Source organism: Canis lupus, chromosome 8 (genome assembly GCF_048164855.1).
Source record: "Canis lupus baileyi chromosome 8, mCanLup2.hap1, whole genome shotgun sequence".
Taxonomy (NCBI): Eukaryota; Metazoa; Chordata; class Mammalia; order Carnivora; family Canidae; genus Canis; species Canis lupus.
Genome location: NC_132845.1, coordinates 40,744,306 through 40,760,856, shown reverse-complemented (window position 1 = coordinate 40,760,856; position 16,551 = coordinate 40,744,306). Strand labels below are relative to the sequence as shown.

Sequence of the window (16,551 nt, the reverse complement as noted above, 5' to 3'; positions counted from 1 at the left end):
TGGCCCAAGGTCAGCAGAGCCTGGGAGGGGGGCCCTGTGCCCAGGTGCAGAGCAAACCAGCGAGTCCACATTGAGTTCCAAAGTGACAGGACCTGAGCAGCCTGGGTGGCTCAGCAGTTTAGTGCTGCCTTCAGCCCAGGGTGTGATCCTGGAGACCCAGGATCGAGTCCCATGTCAGGCTCCCTGCCTGTGTCTCTGCCCCCCCCTCTCTGTTTCTCATGAATAAGTAAAATCTTAAAAAAAAAAAAAAAAAAAAAAAAAGTGACAGGACCTGAGCATGTCACTGAGCCTTGCCAGTCTGCTCACCTGGTGCTACACCTGGCCAGGCTGTTCTGAGGGTGCCATGAGATAGATCATTTGTGAAAGTGGTATCTGACACCTCTGGGTCACCCTCCTCCTGACACATAAGGTCAAATCCTGTTGGCCTCCAGTACCCTTCAGCCCGTTCCTGTCCCTCATAAAGGGTCACACCCACTGACCTCATCCCAGGTGTGGCCAAAGCAGCTGACCTCAGTGGGAGCAGCCCATGTCCCAAAGCCAATGAAGTAGATAGCACTGTGCACAACAATCGGGATGCTCTACGCCATGAACCATCCACACTGCACACAAACACCAAATCCTCAGCTGTAAAACTACTCTGTATATTATAATGGATCCATGTCATGACAGATCTGTCCAAACCCACAGAAAGTACAGCACCAGGAGCAAACCCTGATGTAAACTGGACTCTGGATGATGATGATGGATCATTATAGGTTTGAATGGAACAAATGTCCTGCTCTCGTAGAGGTGTATTAGTAGGGGAGGCTGTGCATGTGGGGCCAGAAGGTATAGGGGAAATCCCTGTACTTTCAATTTTGCTGAGAACCTAAACTGTTCTAAAAAGTAGTCTATTAAAAAATAATCCTAGGGGATCCCTGGGTGGCGCAGCGGTTTGGCGCCTGCCTTTGGCCCAGGGCGCGATCCTGGAGACCCGGGATCGAATCCCACATCAGGCTCCCGCTGCGTGGAGCCTGCTTCTCCCTCTGCCTATGTCTCTGCCTCTCTCTCTCTCTCTCTCCCTGTGTGACTATCATAAATAAAAATAAATAAATAAATAAATAAATAAAATAATCCTAGTATTTTAGGGGCTCCTGGGTGGCTCAGTTGGTTGAGAGTCGGCCTTCAGCTCAGGTCATGATCCCAGGTTCCTGGGATTGAGCCCCATATAGGGCTTCCTGCTCAGTGGGGCGCCTGGTTCCCCTCTCCCTCTGCTCCTCCTGCTCTCAAATAAATAAAAATGTTTTTTAAAAGTCTAGTATTAAAAAAAATGTAAAAAGTCTAGTATTTTGGGCAGCCTGGGTGGCTCAGCGGTTTAGCGCCGCCTTCAGCCCAGGGCTGATCCTGGAGACCCGGAATCGAGTCCTGGGTCAGGCTCCCTGCATGGAGCCTGCTTCTGTCTCTGCCTGTGTCTCTGCCTCTCTCTCATATGAATAAATAAAATCTTTTTTTAAAAAAGTCTAGTATTTTATTTTATTTTTTTAAGATTTTATTTATTCATGAGAGATACAGAGGCAGAGACACAGGCAGAGGGAGGGAGAAGCAGGCTCCCCCACAGGGAGCCCAATGTGGGACTCGATCCCTGAACTGGGAATCACGCTGTGAGCCGAAGGTAGATGCTAACCGCTGAGCCACCCAGGCGTCCAAAAATCTTAGTATTTTCAACTCTCTGACCTAGAACAGTCTCATGTCTACTCTCTTCCCTTGTCTCTTGGCAACAACCAGATGTGGCTGGACAGAAACTGGTCTTCCCCGCACCCTGGACATTCAGGTCAAGGTACCTTGCCTGTGCATCACTGCAGGAAGGAAGCACGTGTGGGTCACGCCACACAGAGTGCTGGGGAGTCTGGTTCAGCACCACAACATCCTGCTGGTGGAGGTGGCCCAGCTGGGCAGGTGCCACGTGTGCCTGATTTTGTGAAATTTGGTGCCTGAAAAGACATGAGTTAGCTGCCAACATTTCTCACTTTCCTGTGGTAAAATATAAAGTTTACCCTTTTAGTCATGTTTAAGGGTACAGTTCAGAGGCATTAATTATGTTCATGTTGTTATACAGCCCTCACCACCATCCTTCTCCAGAACTTTCTCATCTTCCCAGACTGCAACTCTGCCAATGAAACTAACTTCCCATTTCCTCTCCCCCACCCTCCCTGCACGAACTATTCTACTTCGTCTCTAGGAGCTTGACTACTCCTAAGTACCTTATATAGCTGCCAACATTTTGAGATGAGTCAGCTTTCATTTCATAGCACTACTGGTAACAGCCAAAGACGAAATTACCCAAATGTCTATCAGGGAATGACAAAAACAAAGGTGGTCTATCCACGGAATGGAATCTACTCAGCCATAAAAATGAGTAAGTACTGATTCATGCTACAAGGCAGATGAACCTTGAGACATTAAGTGCAACCAGGAAGAACCAGAAGATATCACATACTGTATGAGTCCATTTATATGAATAGGTGGATCGTAGAGGCAGGAAGCAGATTCGTGGCCGCCAGGGTCTGGGGGAGTAAGGGTTGCTAAGGAATGTGATTTCTCTTCAGGGTGATGAAAATATTCTAAAATTATGGGGATGGATGTATAATGTTGAACTAAAATCCACTAAATTACATACTTTCATGGCCCCCTTGGGTGGAGCTGAAGAGTGATCATCCCTTTCAGATAGGGCAGCCAGCCTCCACCACTCCCTACTGTCTCCTGGGCACTGGGGAAGCAGGTCAGGGCCCATTGGCTTTATGTAAAGTTGCTGCTGGCTCACCTGTGACCCTTAACGAGGATAACTTCTGGCTGAAAGATATAGGGCACCTGGCTGCCTCAGTTGGTAGAATGTGCAACTCTTGATCTCAGGGTTTTGAGTTCAAGCCTCACCGTGGCTGTAGTGATTACTTAAAATCTTTTTTTTTTTTTTTTTTTAAGATTTTATTTATTTATTCATGAGAGACACAGAGAGAAAGACACAGGCAGAGGCAGAGGGAGAAGCAGGCTCCATGCAGGGAACCCGACGCGGGACTGGATCTTGGGTCTCCAGGTTCACACCCTGGGCTGAAGGCGGGGCTAAACTGCTGAGCTATCGGGGCTACCCCTAACATCTTTTAAAAATAAATAAAAGGTACAAAATACAGCTTTCCTAGTGCTAAAACACTAGGAGCCCTTGTGCAAGAGCTACTACGAGTGTCCACATATTTCAGCAACAGGCCCCAGTGAGGAAGAAAGCAAAGCGAGGGCAGGGCAATCTCTAGACACTTGGGTAGCCAAGAAGCTTGGGGGAGTGGAAAGGATTGTCATCTCTGAGGTGGGGTGGGGAAGGAAGCACTCAAGTCCATCTAAACCCAAAGGGCTCAGGAGAACAGCTCAGGTGGGAAACAAAACCGGAGCAGAGACCTGCCAGTGGGATGGAGCCACACTCTGCTGCCCAGGTCAGCCTCACCCACACGTGACTGTGCCTTTCCTACCCACCTACCTTTCCACTCCTCAGTCCCCAAGGCTCAGGGGCTGAGTTACTTTTCTATATTTTTGAATGCCTCACCTCATGCTCCAGCCTCAACTCAGAGGTTGCAAAGTCTGGTGACAAATGCCTCCAGAGCCACGAAGCCAAATCCAAACCTTGAGTGGGACTTGATTTCTAGGTTGTTGCACTGCCACCTTCAGACCACCAAGGGCAGGACGCCTGGTATCCCAGTAACTGTGTCTCGCTAGCAAGAAAACCACATTTCTCTTTCAAGGTCTTCCTCTACACTTCTGCTTTTAAAAGACAGAACAGGAAAAGGACTTGACTTCTCCAGGAAGAAAACTTCAGCTGTCATGAGACACTTCCCAGCTCCTTGCTGTACCTGGGATCTGGGACAGTGCCCGGCTCCTTCTGGTAAACCAGTAAGTATCTGAAACCCGTAGAAAGTTACCATGGAGCCTCTCTGTGCCCACCAGCTCTTCCCAACCTCTTTGCCCAACCCAGGAAATGCTCCCACAGCTCACTGCTCAGCCCAGAGCCTGGGGATGGGTCTGACCTTTGTGCTCAGGGCCACTCCTGCTGTGCCAAGGGGGCTTTTGTGAGACAGCCTTCAGCTGGGAGCCCTGACTAAACTACAATGAGCTAAAATGTTAATGCTCACCCCTGCCCAAATACTCCCTGCTCTAGGATCTGGGCTTGTCAGAGCACCACCCAGCCACCCGTGTGCACGTGCTCCTGGGCTGGTAGGACTCTGGACAAGGCCAGCCAAGTCTCCAGCCAGCCCCAGGAAGGCCAACAGTGATGTGGGACAGCCTTGTCTGTGGATGAACACCAGCAACTCCACTGCTAAGTCCCCTGTAGAAAGTGGTTTGAACTCTGAAATTTCAAAGAAAAAAATGACCACAATTTATGCTTTAAATATCTTTTTGCAGTAATCTTATTTACATCAATATGGAATCATTTTACATTCTTAGATCAGACAGTTATAGATGCTTTATTTTAGTAAATTATGAAGGAAAACAAAAAGGAAACCATTCCTAAGTTTTCTCCATTAGCCTGTCTTACCACAGTGGAAGGATCTGGAAACACATGGAGCCCGCACATCCTACAAGCTGAGGCTGGGGGGACAGTGTGTTTTACTCTGGCTGGACGGTGAACCTTTCAACTGTTCAGACTGTGCTTTCCTTTTCTGAACAAACATTTATACAAAAGACAATGATTCTCAGCAGTGAATAATTTACACACACTTCTGAAAACAGAGGTCAACAGGGTGGGTGGTGAGAACCAAGCCCCTGGCAGGCAGAGGGGGGAGGGCTCTGGGTTAACAAGCTGGTAGCCTGCTGGGCCCAGGCTGCAGCTGTGACCACCTGTGGTCCAGCAGAAAGGCAGGAGCCCCATTCAATGCCTGGCTTAGAACAACAGAACTCAACCGTCAGGTACGAGAGGCCACTCCATACAGGGTAGAAGCAAGGACCATCCATCCTGATAAGGATCATGGCCCACATGGGCAGGAATGGCATCTCCAAGAAGGCCCTTAGTACATGCCTCTGCAGCCCCCAAGATGCCGATGTCTCAGCTGCTTGGGATCTTTGGGAATTAGCCTCCAGGAAGAGGAGAGGGTATCCCTGCTGAGGGATGGATGATGCAATGGGGCGTGCAGGCCCCAGGTTCCTCAAAAAGACAACCTGGCAGGGAAGGCGAATATTCCAGAACCTCCCGGAGGTTTGCTGAGAGGGAAATTAATCAGTTCATGACTCAGTGTAGCTTAAGGCTTCATTTTTAAGCTGTAAGCATGGCCTTTAATTCTTTAACTAAGATCTCCATATTTGAGTCCAAATTAGAGTTTTAGCTCTGCAAGAAGTGTCCAGTTGTTTTACTCTGCCTGAGCCAGAAGAGGCCTAGGTACCTACCCACAGACAGGAAGCTTCCACCACCCCTCCTGTGCGCCACACCGTACTGCCAGGGGCTGTCCCCCATGACCACTCCATGGGGAGGTGTGTTGTCACATGGTTTCGCTGTTGCCAAGGCAGTCCAGGGCCTCTGCAGGCAGGGGCTCAGTGCTGCTGTTCTGGAATCCTTCCGGTGCCCTGGCCACGAGGAGGGGCTGCTGCTCCCAGCCTAGTTTCCAGTGGACCGTTTTCCTGAGCCAAGACACAAGTGGTTACGTTTCACTACCATCCCAGGATGAAGACGCCCTGTGGGTGAGCCTTTGTCATCCCTGGGAAGAAGCTGCATCAGGGGTCCCAGTCACCAGGGACCAGAACAAGTAAAATCCAGTCCAACACCACAGTGAGCAAGTGTGACTCCCAGCAGCCCTGAGGTGACCCTAAGCCTCCCAGGCAGGCCATGAGTTAGAAGATTGGGGTGCTCTGCTACGACTTGCCCTCTATGACCATGAGTAGCCTGGTTCCCACCACTGTGGGCCGCAGTCCCCTGGAAGCTGGTAGAAGGAGGGCTGTGAGGCAGCCCCCTGTGTAAGCTCTCTAGGAAGTGGACAGAAGGCGGTTTGGTTGGGCCCAGCACTGCCGGCTGACGCTGCCACCTTGCCCTGAGGCGGGCATCTGCATGGACCGGGAGGCCTGGTCCTGAGTGGAGCCAGATGCGCCACACCCAGACTGGCACCTCTTCCAAGCCTGGGAGTAGGGGAAGGGGGGGTACAATGTTTGTTAAAATGAGGGAAAACAGGGATTAGTTCACCAGGAAGCAAAGGGGAAGAAACCTCAGGGTTTTCCTACCTCGGCTGGGTATCAGGAGGTAAACATTTTCTTAAGTTTGGAAAGGAATCCCTCCTTGTCCTCCCCAGCCTCAGGCCTAGCCTTGCCTCTTGCGGAGCTATCCATGGTCCTGCCACCTGGGCACAAACAGCAGAAAGAACTGGGGTCAAGGGCGCCACCTCCAGGAGTCCCATCCCTGGCCCCACCTCCCCACACCTGGCCACCCAGAGGCTGGTGGCTCCAGAAGCCACCAAGCACCACCCTGAGAGGGAAGGGACCACTCCCAGGCTGGCTTCAGGCCTGTGACTGAAGCAAACAGGCCACTTGGTGCTATAGTGTCCCAACTGCTCCTCGAGTCACTGGTCCACAACAGGGCAACAAGACAGAGAGAGGGACGATGACCAGCTATCTCTATTGTAACAACTGTCACAACTGCCAAGTGCCAGATGCCTTCCAGGCCAAGCCACACAGATTTCACGGTAGTTCATTCAATCCTTTACCAGTATATTTCACAGATTAAAAAAGTAAAAAACACAAAACACGAATGCAGAGATGTTAGGTAGTTTGCCTAAGGTTACACAGCTGGCAGGTGGGAGGGAGAACAGAGTTCAAACCCAAAGAGACGGGTCCAGAACCCAAGCTCTTAATGACTGTAAGAAGGTGAAGAACACATGCCAAGACCAACTAATCAGCTTCCATGCTCCATACGTGTGCACCTAACATCTCTGGGATATTCAGGGAGGGGACTCGCCACCTTGTGGAATCCCATGTCATGTGCGCTTCTTCTAACCTGTAACAATGATAGTGGGGGACCCTGGATGTCAGTGGGCAGCCTCCACATTAAGACCATCTGAGCCCAGATGCTCTGGACAAAGGGAAGCTGCTCTCCAGGCAAAGACTATGGAGATCAAGTCTGCTTCATAAACACATCCTTTTCAAGATCTGCCAAACACTAGGGAGGCAGGACAAGCTTCTGCCACGAGCTAGACTACACACCAGTACTCAGTATTTTAAATTGCAGGGCACGTTGTTAACATGCTAGGATGCATATGCAAAGTACAGCACATAGCACAGTAATAATGGTCATGGTCCCCAAGATCTCAGTCAGTAAGAGGCCAAAGCTCTGGGTACCAGACCCCGAACAGGGGTGGGTAAAGTCATCCCAGGTTCAGCCCCCTGGGTAGTCCTGTGGACCTGGCACGGCCTCAAAGCTCCAGAATGTCTTCAGAGAGAGAACAGTGGGCCCAAACAAGATGTGCTAACCAAGGTCTGAGCAATCACCAAAGCCAAGATACCCAGGTTGATCCCCGACTCCCAGGGCTCCCAGTGAAGGACCTGGGCACTGCACAATCACCATAGCAAAGGTGCCCACTTCCATAGATGACAAGGCCATGTGTGCCTTCCCTTAGTCCTTCACATCCCGTTCTTACATAAAGACTTAAGTAACAAAAACTTAAGTAAGTTGCTCCACAGCAACCCATAAACCAGAAATTTCCCTTCACTCACAGGCCTCCTCAGACACAAAGGAGAGCACAAATGCTGAATTTCATCATGTTCTTGTTCAGGATAACAAATCTTTGCATGTGTGCACCGTCATTATGAGTTAGAGCTGATGGAGCTTCTGCCAAGTACCGTGTCAGATGCCTTCCCTACATGATCACCCTATGATGGGTGCAGTTATCATTCCCAACTTACAGATGCTACTGCTGAGGCCTGGGGAGGGGAAGTGATTTACATAAGGCTTTACAGATAACAACAGCAGAGAGGGGCCCTGTATCAGCAGACATCAGAACCCAAGCTGTTAGCTACCAGTCATGATAGGGCACAGAAACACTTGGATTGCTGTCACCCTCCTCCCCCAACTCTGCTGTCTTCATCACCTAGAAGGCAGGAAGCAGTTATGCACCAGGGCGACAGGTATTTGAGCTAAGGTGGCCAAAGTCCCCAGAATAAGTACCTCATTAACTGGTTCATGGTTCACAACAAAAAAATAAAACTACAAAACAGACACACCTAGAAATTCTCACCCCCTACTACCAGGAACACCCTCTCATCTCTATTTTATTTTTTTAAAGCTTTTATTTATTTATTCATGAGAGACACACACACACACACAGAGAGAGGGGCAAAGACACAGGCAGAGGGAGAAACAGGCTCCATGGAGGGAGCCCGATGCAGCACTCGATCCTGGGACTCCAGGATCATGCCCTGGGCCAAAGGCAGGCACTCAACCACTGAGCCACCCAGGTGTCCCCTTGACTCTATTTTAAATTTGGATAAAAGGACTACGGTCTCCCTCAGGAAGAAGGTTTACTGGCAGGGGTATCAAAGGATATAAGCACTGAATTTAAAATTCTGAACCAGGGCAGCCCAGGTGGCTCATTGGTTTAGCGCCGCCTTCCGTCCAGGGCATGATCCCGGAGACCCGGGATCAAGTACCACATCGGGCTCCCAGCATGGAGCCTGCTTCTCCCTCTGCCTGTGTTCTCTGCCTCTCTCTCTCATTCTCTCTGTCTCCATGAATAAACAAATAAATAAATCTTAAAAAAAAATAAATTAAAAAAAATAAAAAATAAAATTCTGAACCAAATGTCAGGAATAAACTATGCACAAAGATCACAAAGTCTATCAATACGCTGCTTTTCTTGCCCGGGGCAGGAGGAGGGACATTCAGGTGCATTTAGGTTTTAGGATGGGATACAAACATGGACACTTTGCTTCCAAAGCTTCTTCAAACACAGCCAGTATGTGAGTTTTGCCTTCAGAATAGAGAGGAAATGCCCGTGGTAGAAGCCCACTCTGGCCGAATGGGTACTACACAAGCATTTCCAAGTCTACACCTTCAGAAGTGACCACAGCCAGATGGCTGCTCAGCCGACACACACAGAGGCCAAACCCGAGGCCATAGGTCTCTTTCCTGAGACAGGCCTACAACTCCCATCCCTCTCAAAGCATCTCCCATCCGATGGTTAGGAAAATGAATTAAAAAAAACTCAGCCAACCTTTACTGTGAGCCAGCCTTGCACCAGGTGCTATATGAGGTGCTGAGGGATTCAGAGAAGAAACATGTCAGCTTAGTGCAGAGGGATTCAGAGAAGAAACATGTCAGCTTAGTACAGGCAGGGATTCCAAGTCGGAACTGCCTGATGGCTGTTTGTAAGGTGATGCCAGGAGAAGAATAATAGGTAATACTCATCCCATGAATATGTGCCATGTTTTTGGGCCAAAGTGTTTTCTCCATGGGCACAAACTCCTAGTGTTATGAGGAGGGTCTGGCATGTATCTAGAGTTCAGTGCTTGCCATCTTCTCCCGTTATTTGTAAACAGATGAAGGCAGGGGCCTTGTCTCTGCACGGCACCTCTTAACACATGACGGACACTAAATGAACTTATGTTTGAAGAAACAGAGGCCAACAGGACTCCAGGATCTGATTTCTGAGGACCAGGTCACCCTACAGGTGGAGGTGCAGGTCTATACTCACAGCCTGACTCCCTGTCTACACACACAGCTGAGTCAGCAGAGTACCTCTCGTTATATTAAAATGTCTTTCCCTTCATCTTCTTCTGCCTCCACCCTCTGTAAAGGTCAACACCATCAACTACACCAGAGAAGACAAACAGCAGGTGGGATCCCCAAATACTGAGCGGGATCCCCAAATACTGAGCTCCGGGACTGGTTTCTACCCCTACAGTTAAATGGATGTATGTGTGTTGTCACCAAGAACTAACGATGACCCAGAAACACAATGAACCACTCTGCCTTTAACTCAAAAAGTCCCGCAGTAGCATCAGAGTGCCCTGATTCCTCATGTCTTGCTGCTTAGCCCTAAGCACTGAGAGTCCCTAAGCACACTGTGTCTTTCTGGACTTTCTAGATCACAGGCTGGGAGATAAGCTAGGGCCAGCCATTAAGGTTTTCACCAGCTGCATCAGGGACCAAAAATAAGCAAGAGACATCAAATCCCCCCAAAACTTCAGGTCAGTTTCCTGTGTAATTGTATCTATCCCAAATGCCTTCCAGGTGCCCCTTCCCCTAAGGAAAGCAAAGATGCCCAGGAATTTTATCTGTAATGACTCTTGTCAGCAACCCCCCGCTCCCCCCACCCCGCCGCGCTTGTGCATGCACTCGCTCTTTTTCTCTCTGTCCCAAATGAATAAATAAAATACTTTTAAAAATAAAAATAAATAAAAATTTATGGATGGGAGGCAATTTTCCCACTGGAATACAACTCTGAAATAACAATGAAAGTGAGTGGGAAAGGAAAAATAATTTGGCATACCTACTTTACCGTATAAACAACTTTCATTTTTTTTTTTTTAATTTTTTTTTTTAATTTTTATTTATTTATGATAGTCACACACAGAGAGAGAGAGAGAGGCAGAGACACAGGCAGAGGGAGAAGCAGGCTCCATGCACCGAGAGCCCGATGTGGGATTCGATCCCGGGTCTCCAGGATCGCGCCCTGGGCCAAAGGCAGGCGCCAAACCGCTGCGCCACCCAGGGATCCCATAAACAACTTTCAGAAATGTATTCAATGCATATATTAAAGTTAAGCTACACTCAGCAAAATTATGTCAACAGAAATTTAAAAGGAAGAAGTAGCAAAGTGTCTGACACACAAGAGGTTCCCAATAAATCCTGGCTAAACAAAAGGAAAGGGAACTAGCTACCAGGACAAAGAACCGAGAAAATCACGAGGGTCAGAAGGACAACTCTCAATTTAAACTACCAGAAAGGAGTTTACAAAAACACCAGTGTTCTAATATAGTGAACGAGACCTACGTCACCTCCGTAGGCTCACTCAGGCAGATGTCAAGCTCCTCTGTACGTGGGGAGAGGAGGAAAGCTGGGGTGTCTGTAAAGCAAGTCTCCCATGCTAGGTAACTTGGAACATTTGCAGTCCAGGAAGACGGTAGAGGAGCACAAGTGGAACTACATGAAAGAGCTAGTCCCACTTGGTTTTAGTTCAAGAATATAAAAGTCCAGGCACCAAACCATTCCACGTTTGGTCAGGCTACAGACAGGAGTTGTGGTAGATGCATTTACACAGTGGACTTAGTCTCTGGACTCCACGCAGCTCAACAAATTCTATGCAGAGGCTGTTATTGCTGGGACCGCCAAACCTGGGCTCCCAGACCAAGCCCTCTACCTCACTGGGAAACTCCTACCACCTGCTTCAACTGACCATTCAGGCTCTGAGGACATGGGACCCAAACAAAAACACAACAAGGCAACGAGGAGGAAGCATGGGCAGCTGAAGCCAGTGCATCCACACAGCCTGTCCCCACTCGAGCAGGAGCCCGACCAACAACGGACCAGCATCTCTTTTGCAGTGCACCCCCACCTCCCACAGGAAGAGGTGCCACGGCCATGGTGTCCATCACCAAAGCTCCTGCCTGCTGGCATTTTGAAATCAAATCACTAATATGTAAATACAGTCCCAGATAGAGCATGACACTGGAGATCTGGGTGAATGAGGCATTTGCTCATGGCCAGACAAATTCAGAGTCAGACCTGCTGAACACAGGCAGATCTATGGTCATGTGATAGACTTTTTATACTGTTTACAACATGCTCTGAGGTCTCAGTGAGGCATTCTGGGTCAGGACTGCAGAAAGCCTACAGATCCATCTTCTCAAGCTGCTACAATGAGTGTCTTACCAGGATGTACCCAAGGTCACAAGGCAGGTGGCAGAACCATGGATAGAACTCGAACTCTAAGAGCAGCTCTTGGAGACATATAGCTGCTCTCTGGCTGGAGGCATGCTAGTGCTCTCTGACCTCCTGACCTCAGCACACACAGAGTAAATTAGGGTGGCTTTACTCTGGAACGGTTGGCATTCAGCTCTTCCTAGCTCACAGGTCCCCTCTTTCTACCACGCCCCCCACCATGTGGAAACCCCAACATGTTTCTGAACTGTGCGTCCTCCAAGGACTGAGAGGACTTCTACATGCCACCATGTCATCTTACCCGTGCTTGTGTTGGTGACACCATTCACCGTCCCCTCCACATCGGTCTCATCTTCGGCATAGCTTAGGATCAGGCTCTGCTGCCGGCTTGTCAGTCTCCTGTGGACCAAACACAGTTGAGTGTTTCCTCAAGGCAGCGCTTTAAATGATGGGCTTGGCCATTTCGTCTATCAGTATGTGGGAAATGTGGGGCCCCTGACTTGGCAGGCACACACACCCTGAGACTAAGAGCCATACTCTCACAGTTTCTTTTCTTTTTTTTCCTTAAGATTTTATTTATTTATTCATGAGAGACACAGGCAGAAGGAGAGGCAGGCTCCTCGCAGGGAGCCTGATGTGGGACTTGATCCCGGAACTCTGGGATCACCCCTGAGCAGAAGGCAGACACTCAACCACTGAGCCACCCAGGTATCCCTATCCTCAAAGTTTCAATCAAGAAAATGGAAACTGGGACGCCTAGGTGGCTCAGTCAGTTAAGCGTCTGCCTTTGGCTCAAGTCATGATCCCAGAGTCCTGAGATTGAGCCCCAAGTCAGGATCCCTGCTCAGCAGGGAGCCTGCTTCTCCCTCTGCCCTTCCTTCCTCATGCTCACTCTCTCTCAAATAAATAAAATCTTAAGAAAAAGAAAATGGAAACTATGCTCATCAAGGTGAGTACCATATAATCTATCAGATTACTGAATCGTTGTACACCTGAAAACTAACACAATGTTAGGAAAGAAGAAAAGTTCCTAAAATACACTAAGTTTTTTTGTTTTTTAAAGATTTTATTTGATAGCGAGAAAGCACAAGCAGGGGCAGCTGAGAGGGAGAGGGAGAAACAGGCTCCCCACTGAGCAGAGAACCCGACACAGGGCTCAATCCCAGGACCCTGGGATCATGACCAGAGTCAAAGGCAGATGCTTCACTGACTGTGCCATCCAGGCACCCCACTCTAAGTTGTTTTTAAACAGCTTTCATAAATGCTAAATAGTTTACTTTAAAGGGGGGAGGGGCTCTTACAAACATTCTATGTAGGAAGTTAACTAAACGGAGTGTTGGAAAGCCGGTCCTGCCCAGTAGGGTCGGACGCACAGCACTCCGCTCGGACCTTTCTCCCAGATGACACAGACATCATGTGCCATGATTCAGTCACAGATCTGTCTCTCCCAGCAGAGCCCCAGTGCCTTGAGAGCAGAAATAACAACAACAGCAGCGGCTACAGCTACGTGTGCCCTATGTATTACTCAATTTCCTAGCAGCTAACGAGATTGACTTTTTATTATGCCCAATCTGCAAGGGGGCACTCGGCAGGACACACCTGACTAGAGGGAGGAAGTACCACAAGCGTGCACAAGCCTCAGTGCTCACAGCAGCAGACAGCAGGCCCAGGCCGGGGGGGCTCAGCACAGGGCCTGGCAGGTAAAAAAGCCCTCAACTGGGTCCTGCTGGGTGGGGAAGGTGCGGAGATCGGGCGGACCTCACCATGGCTACGTGGGCACGCACTTTGGAACTCTTATCTTGATGTGAATGTAGTGATCTCCATAGCCGTAGCTGTTAATCCGAGGGATGCCCTTCCCACTCATCCGAATCTTCTGGTCTGACTGAATCCCAGGGGGTATCTATAAAGAAAGGAAATCTGTGGTTTGCCTTGGTCTCCAGTTGCTCAAATAGAAACATTTCACTACACACTTACTCCTAGGCAAAAACTGCCATTCAGGTTTCTATACAAACCGGCTAAACCCAAGTCCACCTAAAGCGGAGCCTGTGAAGGGGACTTGTGGGCAGTTTGGGGAGGTGAGCCCACAAGGAGGAGAAAGGGAGCATGAAGAGCAAGAGCTGGGAGGAGGCAAAGCCAAGACAGGGACAGGCGCATACTGCCTGGTGCCCACAGAGGAGTAGACACGACCCAGGATTGCCTTCCCTAGCAATTTCACAGTCAAGGCCCAGTCTGTGGTGTGAACCCAAGGAATGGCCTGACCTTCTTCCTACCTCCCCCAGACCTTTGAGTCCCCAACATGCTGCTTGTTCAAAGTTTCTGGCCACTTCTCAACCCCATTTCAGAAAAAAGCAATGAAGTGCAAGACTGGCAAAGATATCCTTGCCCTCTTACCGTCACGTTAATTGTCTCGTACAGGCCCTGCGCTCTGGCTGTCCCTCCAAGAATAGCCTGAGCTATGGAAATAAAGAGGTCGGAGTGGATGTCTGCACCGTCCCTCCGGAACACAGGGCTTTTCTGCACCTAGGGCCAAGCAGGAGAGATACAGTTATGCACAGAGAAGTCCTGAGACTGGACAACAGTCCCACATCTCAGCAGCCTGGGCACAGGCCCTGGCATGCATCATGGTTACACTGCTTCTGTGTGAAGAGCATAGTACCGAGAGAGAATGTATTCTGACCAAAGAAGCAGGACAGGACCCCGGCTCCAACAATTACACATCATTTCTATACTGTAATGGATCTATCACAGATCCATTTCTATACTGCGATGCAAGAGTGTCAGTCTCAGATCAAGCCTTCCAACTGACAAAAAAGTAAAATCGGCTTTTTGAACATTAACAACAAAAATCTTACTCTACTGGAAGGTTTGAAGAAACAGACTAGTACTTCTACAAAGGCAAACAGTTTATTTTCCAAACATATATTTGGTACAAACTCCCTCAAGACAGTCAGGCAATGCTGGAATGATCTACCCTTTGGGTTTCAAAGACACTCCCTGCCTTGCAGTGATGTCCCCTCCTTGTGTTCTTGTCTATTATCACTTGGGGTTGGGGTCTGGAGCCCCTACTGAGCCCGTCATAAAGCCTGACTTCTAGCAGGCTGCCTTTGTTTTGATCCCCTGGTCTAGCAATTCACACTTTACAGTATTTTTATCTTTGTTTACATTATGCGATATTTCACATACACATGAACAGGCAAATAACATCACACACACACAGAGTGCCCACAACCCAGCTGAGGTAACAAGACATCAGGACATGGTGAAGGGTCCCGGCTCCTCCAGTGACTGCCATGCTGGATGTAGTAGTTACCATTCCCACATATACACACTTGTCCTCAAATAACACGTAACACCATCTCATATGTAAGCTGTGTACAGACAGGCTTCCTCCCTGCATCTGCTTGCAATCTGCTTTCTTTCCCTCACTGGCAACTGAGGAGTCTCGAAATGTGTCATGCTGACACATGACACATGTGGCTCTGCTTTCTTCCTCTGACTGCTCTGAGGCACTCTGGCCATCATGTGGTTCACTCAGCTACGCTCTTCTCCCAGGGCAGCAGGCTTCTATCAGAGTCTTGCTATTATGAGTGAAGGTATCTTGCTTGCAGCCTGTGATTTCCGCTTGCTGCACCTGTGTGGCTTTCTCCTTAGGGATGTACCTGGAGGGGCTGCAGGCAAAGGGCACTCCCTCCCTCACAATCCCCCCGTATCAGTAAACTAGTCTGTCCCTGCACACAGTATATAAAACTGTACCTCTGGCACTTGCTATCCCCACAAACAATTCAATATGTAAATTAAAAACACGAGGAAAGGTGTTCTATATTTTCGTGGGAACGTTGTTCTGTCCAGACCCAGCACAAAGGTTTAACGTGACAGGTGTTTAACAACCCCACAGAGTTGGCCACTGTTGCCCTTAGAAACAGATGGCCAGACAGGCTCCCATGAAGTGCAACTTCTGTCCAACGAGAAGACTGAGCCGTATCCCCTCCCGGAAGGCAAGGGCCGCAGAGAGGCTGTACAAGCACAGCACCTACCCTGAATGTGATGAAAATTTCCCTTTTTCCTACAGGCATCCGTACAGTCTGCCCATCCTCGACTCCTAGAAGGAAGAACAAAAGTTCAAAAGGGGAGAATTATTTCGGGACCTCCCAAAGAATTTTCTGCCCTAGATCCATGTACAAACCACTGACTTCCTTACTCATGCCTGTTTTTTTTGTTTTGTTTTGTTTTGTTTTTTACTCATGCCTGTTAATGAGCAACACAATTATCCACAGCACATCCAATAAGTATAACCCTTCCAAGGTGCAAATACAGTAACTGATAACCAAACAAAAGCACGTTCTATTCATTTACCCAAGTTTCCTGGACCCCTGCTCCTACCAGTCCTTGTAGTCTCTTGGGGAGTTCAGAGTCTGGTAGAGGAGACAGTTATTGACCAAATAATTACACTAACAAACACATCATTGCGAAGAGGGACACATTCTCAGAAGGAAAGGACACAGATATTCTACGGCTGCCCTGGGGAAGTGACACTCGAGCTGGGAGCTCTGAGAGGTCAGCCTCTGAAAAGAAGGTGGAAAGCGAGCTTCAGACACGGAGTGGCATATGCCGAGGCTCTGTCCTGGAAGGCATTACAGCCTGTTCAAGGAGCTACAACAAAGTCAGGAAGGCAACCA

The 16,551-nt window shown here is 48.9% G+C and overlaps 1 protein-coding gene across 3 annotated transcripts in view; it reads right to left on the bottom strand.

The window, feature by feature from the left end:
* Window positions 1-16,551, bottom strand: part of DNAJA3 (DnaJ heat shock protein family (Hsp40) member A3) — a 46,283-nt gene that overhangs the window by 7,353 nt on the left and 22,379 nt on the right. The window contains exons 7-12 of one of the 3 annotated variants that reach the window (XM_072835573.1): window positions 15,910-15,974; window positions 14,267-14,395; window positions 13,660-13,775; window positions 12,177-12,274; window positions 6,226-6,341; window positions 4,397-5,631 (exon numbers count right to left, since the gene is read on the bottom strand). In XM_072835573.1, the coding sequence (XP_072691674.1) occupies window positions 6,238-6,341; window positions 12,177-12,274; window positions 13,660-13,775; window positions 14,267-14,395; window positions 15,910-15,974 (512 nt within the window). In that variant the 3' untranslated portion in view covers window positions 4,397-5,631; window positions 6,226-6,237. Of the gene's footprint in view, window positions 1-4,396; window positions 5,632-6,225; window positions 6,342-12,176; window positions 12,275-13,659; window positions 13,776-14,266; window positions 14,396-15,909; window positions 15,975-16,551 lie in introns of those variants that run through there. The other 2 variants (XM_072835574.1, XM_072835575.1) reach the window with 2 other exon arrangements.